Below are 21,109 nucleotides of genomic sequence, written 5' to 3'. Positions count from 1 at the left end.
TACACATTTTGTTAGACTTACACCTAATGTTTCATTCTTTGGGGTGCTAATATAAATGATATTGGGGTTTTAATTTCAAATTCCACTTCCTCATCGCGGAACTATAAGAAAGCAATGGGATTTTTGATATACTAACCTTGTATCCTCAACCTTGGTATAATTGCTAATCGGCTCCACCAGTTTCTTTATTCTTTTAACTTTTTATGAAGACTGTATTATATCTACAAACACAGACCATTTATTTCTTCCTTCTCACTCTGAGTACCTAGAATGTCCCTTCTTGTTAGCTAGGACTTCAAGTATGGTGTTGAAAATGAGTAGTGAGAGGGTCATCCTTATCTTTTCCTAAACTTTTTGTTTTATGGCTATTGCATCTGGATGTATTATGAAATTGATATAAAATGTTATCTACTTGCAATATCTTAAATACTAAAAGAATCATCCCTATCAGGGAAAGTTAAAATAAAAAGATAATAATGGGATACAACTCCTTTGCGTTTTGACTCAGGTGAGCAGACTGGAATTTTAAGTCTGTGAATATTAAAAATAAAAACAATGTTCCTATAACTGATGATTTTTATTCAGATTGTTGCCTGCGGAAAAAAGGGAAACAACATAAAAGGGAGGCAATATACAGATGGAGATAAAATTTGGGGTTTAAAAGCAGTCTTCAGTTTTTAACAAACTCTTGCAAGATGAGATATCTTGTCCACATAGAGTCATGATTTGTCAGCCAGATGTGCATAGCTTTGAGTGGGTCAACTGGATTCTGTGAGTAACAACATAAATGGGGATCAGGATAGCCTTGCTTGTTACCTGGATTTGAAGTAAGGCTGTCTAGTCTTGAAGTTTTTTGCCTTGGTGCTGTTACCAAAGAAAAGCGTCTGGCTTCTTTGGAACCCTGAAGTCACAGATCCTCATTCCCTGACCTGACTGTATCCTGAAACCTGATGCACCTGTTGTGGGCTCTTTCAGCCTGAGCAAGAGCTGTGCTGCCCAAGAAAGCAGGCACAGGCTGAGTGAACATGACTGAGACTCTAGGACTGTTGCAGATTTAAGACACCCATCTGTGAGCCCAAAAGCTAGGGAAACATCACAGAACTTCCTGAACTGTCCAAGTCACCGCACAAGGAAAAGGGTTCGTTTTCTGATGGAAGCATCTAAAATCAAGCTTTATATAAGCCCTATATTTCTGAGGCAGACGTTAGTTGCATTCCTAATTTTTGATTCCTGACAAAAGCTACAACATGGGGGAGGACACATCACCGTGTGTGAGACCCTCTATCCACTCCTGACAGACTGGGATATCTCACTGCTATTGACTTGGGTTCCACTTCCCAGATTAACAGCAGTTTGCAACAATGGACTGATTGGCCTGGCCCTATTTCCCTCACCTTTTTCTTGCTGCACACTTCTTAGTAAGGAAGTTTGTTCATTCAGTGCAGATGTCTCCAGCAATCGATTAATCTTTTATAGCTTATTCACTAAATAAATGCTAGAGACAAGGGGGCCATGAAGTTATGTATACTCACTGAAATTGGCATTCAAACTAGGATTCTATCTATATCAATTCCTGAACATAATGGGTCTTTCTGGTCGAGTTTTATAAAAAAGCATTTTTATAAAAATGCTTTTGTCCCTCTTTCATATAACCTTTTTCATTCAAATTGTCTGGAGGGAAGTAGGAGATAATTAAAGAGATGTAGAATATTGATTTCAGGATAAGCCACACTGATTTTCTAACAATAAAGAAAGTATAAAATATGGCAACTGGGGAGAAGCAAAGGCAGAAAGCAAGGATGTTAATGACCTCTGTTTTACAAAATGATTCTTGAAAACATCTCTTCCTGAAGAAATATTCCCAGTGCAGCCTTTCCGATCTGCTGTGAGCACTTCCAGTGTAAACAGACTGCAGAGGCTCCAGCCACGCCTGCCAGAACTCTGACTGTGGGAGAACACGTGTGGTCCCAGCTCCTGGACTTGCACACAGAGCACCTCCACATGTCTTCCACCCTCAGAAAGTAGATGGTCTAGGATCATGGGCAGATAAAACTGCTTGGAACTGACTGTTTCCCACAGCTCCTCTGAAACCAAGGGCTCAAATGATTATTCTAACTGGGCTAGGAGTCCTAGAGGGGAGGGTCCCCTGGTGGAAGGCCACATGGGGGCCCCAGTGACCTGAACTGCATGATTCATGTATGTCCAGCTCTTGGCTCTCTAAAAATTTTAAACACTGCCTCAGGAATACCATCTGTGAACTGTGGAACTACATTTCCTGTGTGTGTGCCCTGACTTGCCCAAAACTGCCTCATCCTGGAAGGCTTTCAGGTGAGCTTCCACTTCCTGACCAGAGTATGCTTTGCTGAAAAATGATGGACCAGCTATAAGAGGTTCATTCACGAAAAAAAAAAAAAAAAAAGTTTATTCAGAAACTTACAGAGACATGCACTTGCATTTCTAAAGTAGCCTTTTGTAATTAATGGGATTTGTTTAGCTAGCTGTAATGGTTAATTTTATGCATCCATTTGGCTAGGCCATGTTCCACACATACGTATACGAACCCTATTCTGGATGTTGTCATGAAGCTACTTTTCAGATGAAATTAACTTTTTTAAATCTAAATTTGAAATTTCTCTTTCATTTTATTTTATTTTTGAGAGAGAGGGAGAGAGACACAGAGAGACAATGCGCAAGCAGGGGAGAGGGGCAGTGGGAGAGACAGAAAGGGAATCCCAAGCAGGTTCCATGCTCAGTGTGGAACACGCTGTGGGGCTTGATTTCACGACCTTGGGATCATGACCTGAGCCAAAATCAAGAGTTGAATGGTCAATCGACTAAGCCACCCAGATGCCCCTAAATTTCTCTTTTAAATTTAAATTTTAGGGAAGCATGGGTGTCTAGGTCAGTTAAGCGTCCAACTCTTGATTTCGGCTCAGGTCATGCATGATTTCACAGTTTGTGCAAACTCCGAGTTGGACTCTGCGCTGATAGCCAGTGGCCTGTTTAGGATTCTCTTTTTCCCGCTGTCTCTGCCCCTGTCCCCACCTCTCTCTCAAAGTAAATAAATAAACACAAAAATAATAAAATATATTTAAATTTTAAAAATATGTATTTGTGTGTGTCTGTATATATATATATATATATATACACAGAGTCTGTATATATATATGTATATTGCATATCACCTTGTCTAGAAATAGACAAATTATATATGTGTGTATATATATATATATATATATATATATATATATATATTCATATCAATATACACAGCACATTGGTACTATTTCTCTGGAATATCCTAATATACAGGCTCAATTCTAGACTCTTAAAGGGCATAACTGAGATCAATCCCGCAGTGTAAGCTGGTCTCACCCTGTTGCATGGGTTCTAAGACAGAGAGACCGCTAGCATTTCTCTCCAACACTCTGCAGACTGTAGACCATTTGGCTCACCATGATGACACAGGGTTTGGTCATCTAACATTTTAGAGTTTACTTTAATTCCACAAATGTGGACTGGCCTCCAATGTGTGTCAGGTCCTCTACACTGCCCCGAGGACACCAGGATGAGCTGGGTGTTTCCAACCTTCCAGGAAGGAGTTAAGAGTCTGGTGAGGGAAATAAACATGAAAACAAAATTTCAGTGCAGTAAGGTAACGAGCATAGCGGGTTTTGCTAACTCACTCATCACAGATGGCACTGTCAATATCTCACACTTAAGTTTCCCCATCCATTAACAGTATATCCTCAAGAAAATCTGTATGGTAGGTGTAGTTTCATTTCCCTCACTTTGCTTCTGCCAGGTGTGCACAGCTATGAATGTCAGCCAATACTGGTGTGTCATATCAGAGTCAAAGCCAAAAAAGAATTGCCTTCGCTGATGTGTTTTCCAAGACAGTTAGGGTTCTTTCTACATTTCTAGACAAAGTGATATGCAATCTTCCCTCAATGTATAGGAAGTCACATTTATAAAGAATCCAGTTTATTTAAGTTGCTAGAAGGAAAGGTTTGTATCCCTGCCATGTTCAGCCTCTAAAGGGCAGTTACCACCTCCAATGTTTTCAACAACCCAAACTGCCCTCTGATTCACATATATACCACTCCCATTCCATGAAGGTGCAGCTGTGCGCACCCAACTTTATGGCTGGTTGGTCAGAAAACACCAGTTCATGATGGATAGCTCAGGTTGCGGGGCAGCTTGGTGGATCTATGGTCAAGTTTTCAGTCTCTACTAAGGCCCACTAGCAGACCAAAAGCAGTTTATCAAAAGGAGAGTAACTATCTGAGAATGAAGGGATATCTCAACATGAACATGGAGCATTACATTCAGCACCTAAAAAAATTCACCAAAGGGGCCCCTGGATGGCTCAGTCGGTTAAGTGTCCAACTTCCGCTCAGGTCATGATCTCGTAGTTCGGGAGTTCAAGCCCCACGTCACGGCTCTGTGCTGACAGCTCAGATCCTGGAGCCTGCCCCGGATTCTATGTCTCCATCTCTCTCTGCCCCTCCCCCTCTTGTGCTCTGTCTCTCTGTCTCTCTCAAAAATAAATAAACATTAACAATGTTTTTTTAATAAAAAAAATTCACAGCAGTAGAAAATCCGTGAATTTTTGTCAGATTTAATTCACACCCTCTGACGCACAAGTATCTTACCAATAAGTCTAGAGTGACTACAACCTCTCCCTTACTACATCACATCACCACAGTGTCCTCTGTGTAATGGTCTGGTATGATATACTGTGGAAGGGGAAGGTAATCAAGATCCTGTGACCTAAATTATGACATGAGGCAGATACTGATATACCACTGAGGTATGACTTTGAAGGTGTATTGCGAACCTTGGCAGCTGAAAGCCCCACTGCCTCTGGTGGGACTTATGGGCACAAGTGGAGAAAAAGGCATTTTCCAGATCAATAGCTGCATACCAGGTACCAGCGCATATGTTAATTTGCTCAAGCAATGAAACCACATTGGGGACAGCAGCTTCAGTTGGACTCAACACCTGGTGCAGCTAACAATAATCCACTTTCATTCTCCAAGATCCATCTATCTCCTGTATAGGCCAAGTAGGAGACCAGTACAGGGATATGTTGAAAACTACCAATTGTGTACTTTTCAAGTCCTTGATGCTGGTATTCATCTCTGCAGTCCCTCCTGGTATGAAACACTGCTTTAGATTGACTCTATTCCTAGGTAGAACCAGTTATAATAGCTTCCATTCAGCCTTTCCCACCATAACAGCCTTCACTCCACAGGTCAGGAAATCAATTACAAACTTAGGAGCTGACTATATGTATTCCAATTATGAATTCCAGACTGGGAAAGTAAACACAAGATGGGTTCAGGAGCTCACTCGGCCTACTGCTTAATAGAACTGAGCTACAACTCCATTGATCACCAGACCTCAATAAGACCCTCCTCAGACTGGAGGGTCACAGTGTCATTGTGGGTCTCCTGGAATCAGTGTCACCTCGGAACTAGTGTCCAATAGTCCCTAAAAGTTCTGATTTTTTCCTTTTCCCCAATATATAGTTACCCAAGTAAAAGGTCCCTTTGGGAAGACTAGAAGAAACACTCAGAGCATCAATTTCCAGTAGTGTATGTTGGACCTTAAAAGAGCAAAAGAGCCAGCTATTTTACCAACAAAATGACTTTCTTCAGGAAAAGCAGAGGACTTGCAATTCTGGACAAGGAAACTATGGCAACCCATGCACAAGTGTAGAAAACATAGTAGAGGGGCTTGCTTTTACAACAGAAAAGAGGAAGCTGGGAGGGGCTTCTGCAGCTTCTCTTTGCCTGAGTGTGGTGGTTTTCATTGGATGGGCTATTGCTGGGCAAAGAGAAATTCTTCCTTCCTCCTGCTAGGGTTTGTAAACTAAACTTCCTGCTGGGGAATGTGAGGTATGTTTATTAGACAGTAGTGTTGTGTGAAAGCCCCTCTTTGGGGCTTCCTGACTCTATTTTTGTGAAGTCTCTTTTGTTTCTTTCACATGTAACAGTCTCCTTCCTCAAGGGATCTCGGCCTCCCCTTATTTTAAAGTGTTCCAAGAATGTAAAAAGGAACGCAAGTGTGAGAATTGGTTGAGGGCTCAAGACTCTCTTCTTACGATTGAATGAGATTTCTTCACTTGTCTTAGTATCTTTCTGCTTATAGAGATCAAGAAAAAGTTTGTAGGTTTCCTATATATTTCACTTGTAGGAACACCATGATTACCTAGCCACTACCATAGGTCTGCAGGAGTCAGACTACTCTGATTGCTGCTTTGAATCTGCTGTCTCTTAGAGTAACCACAACCACCTTGCCTTTGGCAAGTGAGTGCTGCCACGTGGACGTTGCCACCTCAGGATCCAAATACTGCCACTTTGGGATGTGAATACATACATTTAGATTTTCCAAATGAGTGGCTCCGGTTCTCACTGTAAGGTCTGGACTACACGCAAGAGCAATCACTAAGCTTCTCAGGGATGCTGGGCTCTCCCCACACAATTTTTTTTTCTTCTTACAGCAGTGCCAAATGATATGTCTCCTGTACCTTCCCAGTGTGGGTGAGTAGGTCTTAACTGACAAATACATTCTAACATTCCAGTCTCCCTAAGCCTTTGAACCCTCTCCTCTACACTAAACCAAGTCAGGTCTGGCATTTCCGCTTCCTTCGTGGTGGGCCACTTTTTTGTCCATGTTTCAAACAACAAACCAAACAAGCCATTAGAGCCCTTTCTGCATCCCTGAGCTGCAACATTTGATGAAGAATCTCTGCTTAGTGATTCGTATCAATAAACTCAGCCTGACCCAACATGATGTTCCTTCCATCATTATCCCCCATGCTTAAGGTCATTCCCACACATGTTCCCTGAATTTCTGCTTATATAATTTTAAAACTCAAGTAGTTGTTTTGGAGGGTTGAACAAGTTCTTATGGGTCACATTTTGTATCTCGCCTTTAGGGGCCTCCTGGGATGTGAGTTTAGGTACAGGTCCAAAGCAAAGAAGAGTGATGCAAGTAAGTCCTGAGGAGACTCAGCATTATAATGCATGGTCACTGCCTCACGAGAGGCCCTTACCATTTGCTCAGTCAATGCAGGGTTCATAGGCTCAGACACAGGCGAAAAAGCCATACTATTGCGAGTGGCGTCGCTACCAATGGGGATGGGAAGGCCAATTTCAATGCAGGTGGGTAAACCTCTCCCACTGGCCAGAAAGACTCATCAGAATTTAGGGGAGCGATGTGCCTAGCTTCAGCAGGACTTTCCCATATGTTCCCATTCCACTTATAGGACCTTCTTCTCTCCCAGTTACCCTCTTTTTAACACGTGATGCCCTGAAAGCCTAGGACTTCATTGTACTGTAATTCAGCCAAGGGTGAGATGAAATTCTCCATTTGATTTTCAGCAATTTCAACCACGTAGCTACAGGAGATAAAGCTCTCCTTCAGGACACAACCAGAAAATCTTAAGTCATTTATCACTCAGAATTCAAATGCTTCAGTTCATCTTTTTCTTTTGCTCCTTTTTCCAGGGACATTAGGAGAAACCAACTAATATCATTATACTACTTAGTTTTCCAAACACGTTCAAAAGGATCATATATAGAGTCACATAGATCCTTGCTTCTTATAAGTGGTTGATTATGAGTATCAAAAACACATATTTTGTGTATTGCTATAGAGAGTTCACAGACTATCAGTGCTTTTTTTACTACTAGAAATTGAGCCATTAACTTTTTAAAATGTAATCATCTTAGACATTCACTATCAGAAAACCAAAAATCAATTCAGAAAACTCATCCTTAAAATTCAATTCCTCTAGAAACACTCTCAGCACCAAAATCTTCATTAGTCACCATTCTCCAGAGAAACAGAACCAACAGGATTACATACAGATATTCAGAAGAGGAAATTTATTATAGGAGTTGGATTATATGATCTTGAGGGTGAGAGAAGTCCCATGATTTGCTCTCTACAAACTAGAAAACAAGAAAAGTCAGTAGTGTAGTTCAGTCCAAGTCTAAAGATCTGATGAATTGGGATCGTATGTCCCACTCTGCAATCGAAGCTTTGGAACCAAAGGGTTGATGTCTGAAGACATGAGAAGATAGCCGAATGTCATGCACTCTGTGCTATAGCAAAGTACCCATCTCCTACAGTGCTCCCATCTTATGAGGCAACTTGAGAGTTGCATTTCACATGATTAGTAATAACCATTTTGACCTCAACTAGCAGGCAATCTGAGCTTAGTTACTAGCAGTTTACAGTACACTGGAAAATGGCAGCTGCCCAGATTCTGTAGAACTTGTCCCATCCCCACTCATCCTTGTTCCTGTGAAAATTTGAATTTCTTCCTAGGCTCTACTGCTTGAAATAAGAGAAGCTCTGGTCACACAGACAACTGAAGCATTCCCACAGGTAGAGGAGTTGCTGGCACTCTCAGCTCTAACTCCTTGCTTAGCAGCTCAGACAGAACTCCTAGAGGCACGTACTACACAATTCTTCCTGCCTCTACAGTGTCTTTTCTCCTTGCTGCTGCTTCCTGTGTGTCACCAGGGCTTCTTCACAACTTGCTTTCTTCTGAATCAAATTAGGGCCTTATAACAAACTGGTCAGCAGTTATCTCCAACAGTAATGGTGGGAGAAAGTTAAATATTTGTACCAGGTTGAAGTCTGCCCTTTGAAGTGGACTGGAACAATTCAGGAATCATCAAAGCCCAGGTGCCAAAACTGCCCAGGCATCTGATGGCAGGAATTTGAATGTTTGCTATTTAGGTGCTCACAGAAAGTCTAAATCCAGAAATCACTATGTCCAAACCTTTGAGCACCACTTCAGTGCACTACACACGCACACGCACATGCACACGCACACGCACACACACACACACACACACACACACACACATTTGTGACTTAAAAGAAAAAAAAGCAGGTAAAATCTGGTAATGATAGCCTTGCTGATAAAGATTTTGAAGATAAAAGATACAATAAAACATTGAGGATTATGACTATTCTCACTCTAAAATATTTTTGAAGAAACACATTTCCTATTCAAGTTGCTTTTTTAGGGAAACAGAGACAGAGAGACTGAGAAACCTCTCTTGCCACACTCAAGGTATTTCCTTTAAATGAAAGCCCAACTAGATGGGAACATATAAGAGTCATTTCAACAATACATCCTAATTTATTTAGAAAAAGATACTTTCTGATTAGTGCCCCCTTCCTGTCCTTCCCTTCCATATACTGCCTACCACCCAAAACTGATAGGTCATATAAAAGTAATAAAAATGGAAAACTGCACTAGCTGTCTACATTAAGAAGAGTTTATATGCCACTGGTTTCATCAGCATAACTTCACTAATCTAGGAATGTCTCGCCTAAGAACAGAAAGGTCATAAATATCTTCTTGTTCATTCCGGGAATTACCTGAAAACCCCATTAACCCTTCAATAAAAATGCCAAATGAAATTTTCAACCACAAGAAACTTTGAAACTTTGGTCTTAAAACATCTGCTCTGTTGTGTCTTCCAAACCTAAATCATTCTATCACAATTCTTACCCAATCCTAATCGCACCTTCCTCCAATTTGAACGACCTGCTGTATACCAGACTTCAAAATCTGAATAAATCTCTCTCCTGCCCTGCCACCTCCAAGACTCTACTAAGGCTCTCTCCAGGTACTGCTCTCCCTTTAAGTGTTGAAGTCACCTTTGCTTATAAGTTGTTTGGCTGATATTTCAGAAGTACAGAATTTGAGGAGCATAGTCACCACTGCTGTATGCTATGTGACCATAGACTGAGCCTAAATCCTAGGACCAATATCTATGGATATTTCTAAAATACACACTGAACAAATGACCACAGTTATATAGAGAAATCAGTTACCAGTTCAGAGATTTATATTTTTTCATGTTTATTTATATTTGAGAAAGAGAGCTGAGAGAGAGAGCACAAGCAGGGGAGGGGCAGAGAGAGAGATAGACACAGAATCAGAATCAGGCTCCAGGCACTGAGCTGTCTACTCAGAGCCGGATGTGGGGCTCAAACCCACAAACGGTGAGATCATGACCTGAGCCAAACTGGTCGCTTAACCGATTGAGACACACAGGTGCCCCACCAGTGCAGAGATTTAAATGTTCAGTAGCACCAGCAAAAAAATTAAACAGGTGTTAACAGATGAACATAGGGGAAAGAAAGGAAAACTAAGATAAAAACAGAGAGGGAGGCAAAGCATAAGAGACTCTTAAACACAGAGAACAAACTGGGGATTGCTAGAGGGGAGGTGGGTGGTGGGATGGGCCAAATGGGTGACGGGCATTAAGGAGGGCACTTGTTTGGATGAGCACTGAGTGTTGTCTATAAGTGGTGAAACACTGAGTTCTACTCCTGGTACCAATACTACACTGTATGTTAACCACCTTGAATTAAAAAAAAAAAAATTAATCTATATAAAAAATATTAGTTGAACAAAAAGAGGAAACATGTGTTAATATATTTATTCTATAAGAATGAGCAAATTGATTCAAGGATGACAGAAAACTAAAGCAAAGGAGGAAATGATTAATCAAAGCAGGTATAAAAATAGGATTAAAACACTTAACATGTATTTCTGTCTCAGCGCTTTTTCTGAGACACATACTCCAACTTCACTAAGGGTACCTGGGGCTGTCTGTCCCCAAAGATGCTGGATGCATACGGGGATTGGGTGGTCTAAAAACAAACTCTTCAAGCCTTTTTCTTTTCCTCGGGAGATCACTTGGTAGCTCGCCTCCAAGGCACAGGCGGGAAAACCTCACCCCGCCCTGCAGGCACCCAACCCTGTGCGCATGCCCATTGCAGTGAAAGACCATTGCTGGGCGCTCGCCTTGTGCCTGCTTTCGACAAGCGCAACTGGGCATGTGCCTTGTGCCCACATTCCCTGAGCAGAGCTCAGGCCTAAGCGGTGGTGTTCCTTCTTCTCTGATCCTTCTCGCTGCCTGAACACAACTGGTAGGTCCACAAATCAGTCCTTCCAGGACTTTAAGTGTGAGTGACGGTGAGGAGAGTGCCAGTGGGCCTCGGGCGGGTCGGGACGGTAGACCTGTGGCCTCGGAGGAGGAAGTTGCTAAGAGTTAGCGTTCTTCTCACAGGCGTCGCGGCCGCCATGGCCCTCGTCCTCGTGGTGGTGGGACCGGGACAAGTGAGGACAGCTGGCGGCCGAGGACCGGGGAGATGAAGACAGGTTGGGTCTTGGGGGCGTTCTTTGAGGTATCTGAGCAAGCACCTGGAACTGCCGGCGGAGCACTGAAGCCAGAGTGAGTCCTCAGTGGGACCCTGGGTGGGAGGCGGGCCAGGCGGTACAGAGCAGGTCTGGAAGGGGCGCCTGTGGGCGGGGGGTGGGAGAGGGGGTGCGGTCAGTAGGCAAAGTGGCTGGCTGACGCTGGATCTCAGGTCAGGTCTAGATCTCAGGGTGGTGAGTTCAAGCCCCGCCTGGGCTCCGGGATGGCCGTAAAGTCTACTTGAAAACAAAAACAAAAACAAAAAAACGGCGTGTGGGACTGGAAACAGGGAACGCTGCAGGGTTGGAGCTGCGTCCCGGAGATTTGTATCGCACTGTGCAGGGTGTCAAGGGAGGAGCCGGCTCACTGGTCAATATCAAAACTAGACACCTGAGCCCTTGTAGTGGGAAGACAGCCATAGGCAGGCAGTACACAAATGATTAAGACCTTCTCTGTGTTCCAAGAAAACCTTATTTAAGGGGGTAAAATGGGCCCAGTAAATGGGAATGTGACCACAGCAATTTAAACTCTAATTTATTTGTTTTATGTAATTTAAAATAAACTCAAATTTAAATTCAAATTTAAATTTCCAGCACTGTTTATGATGGGGAATCTAGCTGTGAAACTAAACCTCATGTTTTATTCCTGTCTTTAAGGTGACTTGACTGCCAGTTTGGCTGATGTAAATGATCTTGCAGCTCGTTGATTTGGTGTGACAAAAGCATGTACATTATCCTTACACAGGTTGATTTTGACAGTATTTTCAAATTAAAAAAAATTAAAACGTTTAGCCTTGGGAGTGGTATACCTAGGCTTTAGAGTACATTTTTCAAATCCCGATATTCTACTTTCAGGGTGAAATATGAGTGGGCGTGTGAGAACAAGATCTAAATCTAAACAAAGAAAGGGTAATCCAGAGTCTAACCAGCCAGCTGCACCTGTGGCTGTGAGTACTTTGGTATTTGATATTTTCTATACCATCAGTTTCGTTCTCTGAAAATGTTGTTGAGCTACAAACATACAGATACAGTGATATAAGTTTCTCTGCTGATAAGGAGTAGGAAACATTGAACCAGAAGGATTCCATACTTGTGTTCCCTGAGGAAATATACCCTATGACTCCACTGTTAAGCTTACTAACAACAGGTTGTCCATATCCATCCCAACATAGTTTAAAATAGCCTCCAAAGTGCTTGTGGCTACCTCTTCTTGGAGTAGCCACTCTGTGGGAAGAGTAACTTTTTTGTTTGTTTGTTTAAAGACATTTTTCTTTGTTTAAAAAAAAGTTTATTTTTATTTTATTTTTGAGAGAGAGGGGGAGGGAGGGGCAGAGAGACAGGGAGAGAGAATCCCAAGCAGGAGCCTGAGGCAGGGCTCGAACTCACAAACCTTGAGATCATGACCTGAGCTGAAATCAAGAGTCAGATGCTTAACCAGCTGAGCCACCCAGGTGCTCCGGAAGAGTAACTTTTAAGAATAAATATATAGAATCGTGTTTTACGTGTGGGTTTATACTTTTTTATTGTTTGGTATAAAAATCTGTAATATATATTTATATCGTTGGCATGTCTTAACAACACAACTATTTATTTGCGCACACACACACACACACACACACCCCTAGGCCCAGCAGCCCAGTGATAATCAGCCTCAACAAGAGCAGGCACCAACCGAGAGTCAGGATATTATGCCTGATCAAGAGAAAGAAGTTAAAGAAGCACTTGTGGACCAAGGTGAAGGGAAAGGGGGGAGGAATGTCTATGGGGGTTCGGGGTATATGTGTGCATCGTGCATTATGACATACCATAACAAGATGAAACAAAACATTACAAGAGAAACTCAGTCATTTCCTGAAAATCGGTTGAAAATATGAAGACCGCATAGTTTGCAGCTTCATATGGTCCTTCACTCTAATGAATTTCCCCTTTTTCTTCAAGATTTATTTAATCTGTGTGCTTGAACATGCAGTCTTTTCTAAGTCAGAGGAAACTTTAATTACAAAAGTATGCATTGTTTACTAGTTTAATTTGTAGTTTAATTTGTTCTTCTTAGGCCATGGATTATTTTAGGAATTCTCTGGTAAGAGGTTTCTACAATAAGACTGAGGGCAAAGTCCATTAATTTCTTTCTACCCTGCTCCCTTTATTCTCACTGTAAGACAGAAGTTTGACTATAAGTCACTAATATTTTGCTGTTATTTTTGATACTTGGTTCTCTGCATGATTCATTTATCATAAGTTATAGAGAGAGACTTTGCCCCTAAATCTAACTAGTTAAATTTCACAAAATAGTTTTCAGGTTGCTCCAATAGGAGATGTATGTCACTAGTGTAGGATTTGTCATAGGCGCACAAATGCACTCAGCTAATTGTTCAGGAAATTAAATTTTAATTTTCATTAAATTCCTATCCATGGTGCAGACTGCCTGGTGGCTCAGTCAGTTAAGCATCTGACTCTGGATTTCGGCTCAGGTCACAATTTCCCAGTTCGTGACATTGAGCCCCGTGTTGGGCTCTGCACTGGCAGTGCAGAAGCTGCTGTGATTCTCTCTCTCTCTCTCTCTCTCGCTCTTGCTCTCGCTCTGTCTCTCCCTCCCTCTCTCCCTCTCTGCCCCTCCACTACTGGCTCACTCTGTCTCTCTCTCTCTCAAAATAAATGAATAAACTTCAAAAAACTTCCTGTCCATGGTGTAAATTTAAGATTTCTTAGCTGATGCTCTCTACTCTTAGTACACTGTGGTAATATAATGCAAATGTAGATTTAGTGTGGTTTCTCTTTAGATTGTTATTTGAAATAAGGTTTCATAATACAAAAAAAGATGTGACGTCCACCTTTCCATCCCTTTTTTTATTACAGTAAGTATACAGGCTTGTATTTCATATAATAGAAAGAATAAATAGTATCACTTCTTTCTTTAAATTTTGTGTTTACTCCTTAAATTGATAACCTTTTTTTTTTTTTAAGGACCTGACCTGGAATCTGGGATCCAGGAACTACCTCTGCCAAAGACTGGGGGTATCAGTGAAGATGACAGTGATGTGAAGGGGGCAGATGTCCCAACAGTGGAGCCCATGAAAATGCCTGAAGCAGGTATGTTATCCATTGAGAATGCAAAGTATGCAGGTCTTTTCCTGAATATTATATCTTTAATTATGTAGATATGACTTTATTGATACTTTAATGACAGAGTTTACACATAAAGATACTTTCACAAGTAGTTCAGACCCTAACTTCCTGATTGCCTGATATATAACCTATCAGATATAGAATTTAATTGGGTCAAAGCCTTATTAAATTATAAAATATGAAAACATTTCCTTTTTTATAAAGTGTAAATACTGGGGCGCCTGGGTGGCTCAGTCAGTTGAGCGTCCGACTTTGGCTCAGGTCATGATCTCGCAGATTGTGAGTTCGAGCCACGCATTGGGCTCTGGTGCTGACAGCTCAGAGCCTGGAGCCTGCTTCAGATTCTGTGTCCCCCTCTCTCTCTGCCCCACCCCTGCTTGTTCTCTGTCTCTCTCTTGTCTTCCAAAAGTGAATAAACATAAAAAAAAATTTAAATAAATAAATAAATAAATAAATAAATAAAATAAGCAGTACATACTTTAACCGATAGCTAATTAAATTCGAAATCTTCTATAACTTCCTCTTTTCAAAAACACAAAGGGTGTTGTATGGAAGCCAATTTGAGAATAAATTATATTAAATAAATAAATAAATAAATACCACAAAATGCATTTGGAGTAAATACCAGTTTGTGTGAAATATGCCAAGGCACTGAAGTATGTTCCAATACCAGCTCTAACATAAGTTGTGTGATTCTGGGAGAATCCCCTCACTTCTCAACCCATCTTGACTCATATATTTAGAGATTTCAAATCAGATAAATTGCAGTCATTTTTTATTGCTGATTTTTGTATTCTGTGGTTCTGTTGGATAATATACATGGAATACAAAAATCTCCTATCTTGTATGATTTATTTATCAGGTAACATCTTTGGTCAAATTTTAACATCTGAGTTGAGATTTCACTGGTACTGAGATCAAGAAAACACACTGTTTGATGTTGGTTTTTCTCTGTGGAGACATTTCGTCAAATTCTAAATTATTGTGGCTCTTACGAAACACGTGCATTTTGAAACCTTTCCCCAATGAAGGCTCAAATGACTGAGTAATAAAATGGCAAGACATAGTCTAGTTTCTGGTTTCTGTGGCACATCAAGTAGGGAGAGTGCATGGGTGTTATATGTAAGCGATGAATCCCTAAATTCTACTCCTGAAACCAGTACGACACTAGATGTTAACTAACTTGAATCTAAACATAAAGATAAAAAAATGAAACTACCTTTTAATAGGTTCATTTCATTTTATCTGTTCTGAACCTGAAGGGTCTTTTTGTTTTCTTGTACCAATAGAAAGTGTGGTGTGTTCCAAAAACGTTGGTAAAGTATATGCATGGAATTCTGTCTTATAAAATGGAAGCTATAGTGTCCTCTGCATATCATTAATTTAATCTAAATAAAATTTTGCTGAGTACTGTTTCCAACTCTGTGTCTGTCTTACAGGTGAAGGTTAACCGAAGGTGTAAGCAAAAAGAAGCTGAAACGATGCAAACTGCTCTCATGTAGGAAGGATACTTTACTGTTCAAAATCTCTCAATAAAATCTTACAACTTTCTCCAAAGACTCTTTCAAACCTTTGTTAAACTTACTTTAAGTATTAGATGCTATTGAAAATTGTGTCATTTTTTGAAATTTTGTATTCTGATTGAGCTGGTAAGTGCAGATATATCTGTACATCAATGGTCTCTCCAGCAGCCTTGCTACATAACGATTTAATGCCAGAGGTGCATGTCAACATCTGTTATGAGTTTCAACGTACACAATTCTATCATCTTTGAATACTAACAGTTTGTTCCTGCTGTTTTAAACATTGTCCCCCCTCTTTGTTTCCTCATTTTACAATATTGGACAGACCCACCCAGTACAGTGTTGGAAAGTATTGGCAATAATGGACATCCTGGTCTTATTTCTGATAGGAATTAGAAAATTTTTACCATTTCACTATATTTACTGTGACATAGAGGAAGTTCCATTCTTAGTTTAGTTTCCTAACAGTATTTCTATTGAATATATATTGGCTTTCATCAAACATTTGTAGTACATTTATTCAGATGATCGTGGGAGTTTTCTTCCATGAATCTGTCAATGCAATGAATCTCATACACATTTTCCTATGTTTAAATCAACCATACACTTCTGGGTGAATGTTCATGATCTCTTACCTTTTTGAATAATCTACATCATATTAATTGGGTTAGAATTTGTATTAATATCCTCACGAGTGACATTAGCATCTACTTTTATTTCACATACACTCTTGGATTTTAGTATCAAGGATATATTGGCTTTATAAAATGAATTGGTATGTAAAACCTCTTTTTCTCTTCTCTGGAACTGAAGACTCCGAAAGGCTGTGAGTAATGTAAGACTAGACTTTCCCATGTTCAGCTGTGCGTGGATTGCATCGCTTTCTTGGAAATTGGACCCTACCTAAATGGCAGGGAACCTCCAGATCCCCATCATTTCGAATTTGGTGAGGTGCCCGTCTTCCCTGCAACATGCCTCTACTGATGCCATCACTCCGAAAGCTACCTGCTCTAGTTTCTATGCTGTTACTAATCTTCTATACCCACAAATTTAAAAGTCACGGCTCTATTAGCTAGATAATTTTGATCTGTGCTCTCTAATTGTGAATAGCTGGCCATCCACTAGTTGTGTGCACGTAGGACAATAGATCCATTTATTAAGTTTTTAAAGAATAAGTTATTATAAAAACTCTATTGATAGCATGTATACTATATATTAGCGAATTCTTTTCCTAGGTTCCATACATTTATAACTTCATTTAATCTTCACAAAAAGGTGTGTCAGATTGTAGCCACAACTTACAATTGACTCTAACGAGCAGTAGATTTTGGGACTCAGCTCTAAGTCAGAAGCCCTTGGTCTTCCTCAAAGTAAATACATCTGAAAACTTTGGCCAGGAAAACTGATGGTGTACATGGTGACTATACTGTTAATCTGATGTTTTCATGAAAACTTATAGTAACTTTATGTTTTACATGAAGGAAGTGTTTCACAAAATGTGGCACACAGACTTCACATGGTTTTCCAGGTGATTTCATTGATACAGAAGGAAAAAACATTTAAAATTTAAAAATAATAGCATACTTATTTTACTGTGCTACAAAAAATATATGTAACTATGGCACTACAGCTATTTGGAACAGTTTATCCAAAGACAAAGAATGATGTCACAAGCCCCATGGCAAAAACCCACAGATCTGCAAAACTTCTTTCTTCATAAGATATTTAAAGGCATGGATGTTAGCCATTCTTACAGGTGTGAAGTGATGTCTCATTGTAGTTTTGTATTACCCTAATGACGAGTGATGTTGAGCGTCTTTTCGTGTGTCTGTGGGCAATTTGGAGTCTTCTTTACAAAAATGTCTATTCCTGTCTTCTGCTCATGTTTTCAATCGGGTTATTTGTGTTTTGGGGTGTTGAGTTTTATAAATTCTTTCTATATTGTGGATACTAACCCATTATCAGATATGCCATTTGCAAATATCTTCTCCCATTCTATAGGTTGCCTTTTAGTTTTGTTAATGGTTTCCTTCCCTGTGCAGAAGGTGTTTATTTTGATGAAGTCCCAGTGGTTTATTTTTGCTTTTGTTTCCCTTGCCTCGGGAGACATATCTAGAAAGAAGTTGCTACAGCGGATGTCAAAGAGGTTACTGCCTGTGTTCTCCTCTAGGATTTTGATGGTTTTGGGTCGCACATTTAGGCCTTTGATCCATTTTGAATTAATTTTTATTTTTTAATTTATTTAAATACAAGCTAGATAACATACAGTGTAGTCTTGGCCTCAGGAGTAGAACCCAGTGATTCATCTCCCCCTGTGACACCCAGTGCTCATCCTGAGAAGTGCCCTCCTTAATGTGCATCACCCATTTAACCCATCCTCCCTCCCACCCACCCCTCCAGCAACCCTGTTTGTTCTCTGTATTTAAGAGTCCCTCTGGTTTGCCTCCCTCTCTGTTTTTATCTCATTTTTGGGTATGGTGTAAGAAACTGGTCCAGTTTCATTCTTCTGCATGGTGGTGTCCAGTATTCCTAACAGCATTTGTTAAGGAGCCTGTCTTTTTCCTCGTGGATACTCTTTCCTGCTTTACCGAAAATGAATTGACCATATACTTGTGGGTTCCTTTGTGGGTATTTTATTCTGTTCCATTGATCTATGTGTCTATTTTAGTGGCAGTTCCATACTGTTTTGGTCACTACAGCTTTGTAATACAATTTTATGTCCCAAATAGTGATGCCTCCAGGTTTGCTTTGCTTTTTCAAGGTTGCTTTGGCTATTCTGGGTCTTTTGTGGCTCCCTACCAGTTTTAGGTCTGTGACAAATGCTGGCAGTATGTTGATAGGGATTGCATTAAATGTGTAGATCGCTTTGCGTAGTTTTGACAGTTTATCAATATTTGTTCTTCCAATCCATGAGCATGGAATGTCTTTCCATTTCTTTGTGTATATTCAATGTCTTTCATCAGTGTTTTAGAGTCTTCAGAGTACTACAGGTATTTCACCTCTCTGGTTAGGTTTGTTCCTAGGTATCTGATTGTTTTCAGTGCAATTGTAAATGGGATTGATTCCTTAATTTCCCTTTCTGCTGCTTCACTCTTGCTGCATAGAAACGCCACAGATTTCTCGCCTGGGTGGCTCGGTCGGTTAAGCGTCCGGCTTCGGCTCAGGTCATGATCTCACCTGAATTCGTGGGTTCGAGCCCCGCGTCGGGCTCTGTGCTGTCAGCTCAGAGCCTGAAGCCTGCTACTGATTCTGTGTCTCCCTCTCTCTCTGCCCCTCCCCTACTCACGCTCTGTCTCTCTCTGCCTCTCAAAAATAAGTAAATGTTAAAAAAAAAAAGAAAGAAATGCCACAGATTTCTGTATGATGATTTTGTATCCTGTGACTTTATTAAATTCATGTGTCAGTTGTAGCAATCTTTTGGTGAAGTCGAGTTAGGGTTTTTTAAACACAGTATCATGTCTACTGCAGCAGAAGAAACAACAGGTGTTGGCAAGGATGTGGAGAAAGGGAAACCCTCTTGCACTCTTGGTAGGGATGCAAACTGGTGCAGCTACTCTGGAAAACACTACAGAGGCCCCTCAAAAAGTGAAAAGTAGAACTACCCTATTGTGCAGCAGTTGTACTACTAGGTATTTACCCAAAGAATACAAAACTACCAGTTCAAGGGGATACATGCACCCCGATGTTGATAGCAGCATCATTTGCAATACCCAAGCAGTGGCAACAGCCCAAGTGTCCATTGATTGAGAATGGATAGAGAAGATGTAGTATCTATATACAATGCAATATTACTCAGCCATAAAAGCTAATCAAACCTTGCCATTTGCAACGGCGTGGACGGAGCTAGAGAGTTTTATGCCGAGCAAAAGAAGCCAGTCAAAGAAAGACAAATATATGATTTCACCCCTATGTGTAATTTTTGAAACAAAACAAATGATCCTAGGAGGAAGAAAGAGAGGCAACCCAGGAAACAGACTCTTAACTGTAGAGAAAAACCTGATGGTTACCAGAGGGGAGGCAGGTTGGGGGATGGATTAAATAGACGATGGAGATTAAGGAGTGCTTGTGGTGATGAGCACTGGGTGATGTATGGAAGGGTTGAATCACTATATTTTATGCCGGCAACTAATATTACACTGCATGTTAACTATCTGGAATTTAAAAAGTTATAAATGTAAAATAAAACTAGTAACTCTAATAAAATTCCAATAAATAAATAAATAAATAAATAAAGGCAGGGACAGACAAGCCACAAATCCCTATTTCCCTCTACATACATCTCCATCACCCTGACAATCCAGAGGCCTGGCTCTACCTTATGCCCCTATTACTGTACACAACACAAGAGTTACATCTCTGAGCCCCCATTTGTATCCTCACACCCAAAACTATTTCTGCAACTAAGTGCTGTCCTCAGAATTCACCATCCTTAGGGAATGGCGGTAGGATACTAGCAACAATCGCCTACTCACTTACAGAGTATTCAAAATATTTCCTGGTGGGGCACCTGGGTGGCTCAGTCGGGTGAGCGGCTGACTTCGGCTCAGGTCATGATCTCTCGGTCAGTGAGTTCGAGCCCCGCGTCAGGCTCTGTGCTGACAGCTCAGAGCCTGGAGCCTGTTTCAGATTCTGTGTCTCCCTCTCTCTGACCCTCCCCCGTTCATGCTCTGTCTCTGTCTCAAAAATAAATAAACGTTAAAAAAAATTTTTTTTTTAAATTTCCTGGTGAGGTTGTGCCTGGGTGGCCCAGCCGGTTAAGCGTCTGGCTCTTGGTTTCAGCTCCGGTCATGATCTCACGGTTCATGATTCCAGCCCCACATCAGGCTCTGCACTGACATCGTGGAGCCTGCTTAGGATTCTCTCTCCCCCCCCCCAACTGCCCCTCTCCCACTTGCTCTTGCTCTCTCTCTCTCTCTCTCTCTCTCAAAATAACTAAACATTAAAACATATCTCTGGAAAAACTGAAAGTCTAAGGTTCAAATTAAAAGTGAGACTAAAGGTAGGGTGTTCTGCTTTGCCACAAAATATGTGGGAGTTCTCTAGGTTTTGGAGCTGGATGGATATAGTAGAGTTGAGGTAAGGAAAGGAAAAGGAACCAGGGGGACTGGCTGAAGCACATTGACTTGGGTCCTACCCACTGTCTCCCTATAGGCCATGGCATGAAATAGCAATGAGGTTCAAACCTGCTTCTGACACACACTGTGTGACAGTGGGAAAG

General features: G+C 40.9%; 1 protein-coding gene across 1 annotated transcript; it reads left to right on the top strand.

Moving 5' to 3' along the window:
- The first annotated feature begins 12,105 nt into the window (after positions 1-12,105).
- On the top strand, positions 12,106-15,811 carry LOC128774485 (P antigen family member 3-like). The gene is made up of 4 exons (XM_053893567.1): positions 12,106-12,189; positions 12,868-12,976; positions 14,207-14,357; positions 15,808-15,811. The coding sequence occupies exons 1-4, from the start codon at positions 12,106-12,108 to the stop codon at positions 15,809-15,811; spliced, it is 348 nt and encodes a 115-aa protein (XP_053749542.1).
- The last annotated feature ends 5,298 nt before the right edge of the window (positions 15,812-21,109 follow it).

This window comes from Panthera pardus, unplaced genomic scaffold, assembly GCF_024362965.1.
Source record: "Panthera pardus isolate Hobbes unplaced genomic scaffold, ASM2436296v1 HiC_scaffold_325, whole genome shotgun sequence".
NCBI classification, from domain to species: domain Eukaryota; kingdom Metazoa; phylum Chordata; class Mammalia; order Carnivora; family Felidae; genus Panthera; species Panthera pardus.
The sequence above is the reverse complement of the archived record's forward strand: the minus strand, read 5'-3'. Positions and strand labels throughout refer to the sequence as shown.

Bases quoted from the DNA above. Each gene is read 5' to 3' on its own strand.
- LOC128774485 (XM_053893567.1), top strand. From the start codon at position 12,106: ATGAGTGGGCGTGTGAGAACAAGATCTAAATCTAAACAAAGAAAGGGT. The intron at 12,190-12,867 runs GTGAGTACTTTG...ACACACCCCTAG, and splicing joins AGCCAGCTGCACCTGTGGCT to GCCCAGCAGCCCAGTGATAA. The intron at 12,977-14,206 runs GTGAAGGGAAAG...TTTTTTTTTAAG, and splicing joins AGAAGCACTTGTGGACCAAG to GACCTGACCTGGAATCTGGG.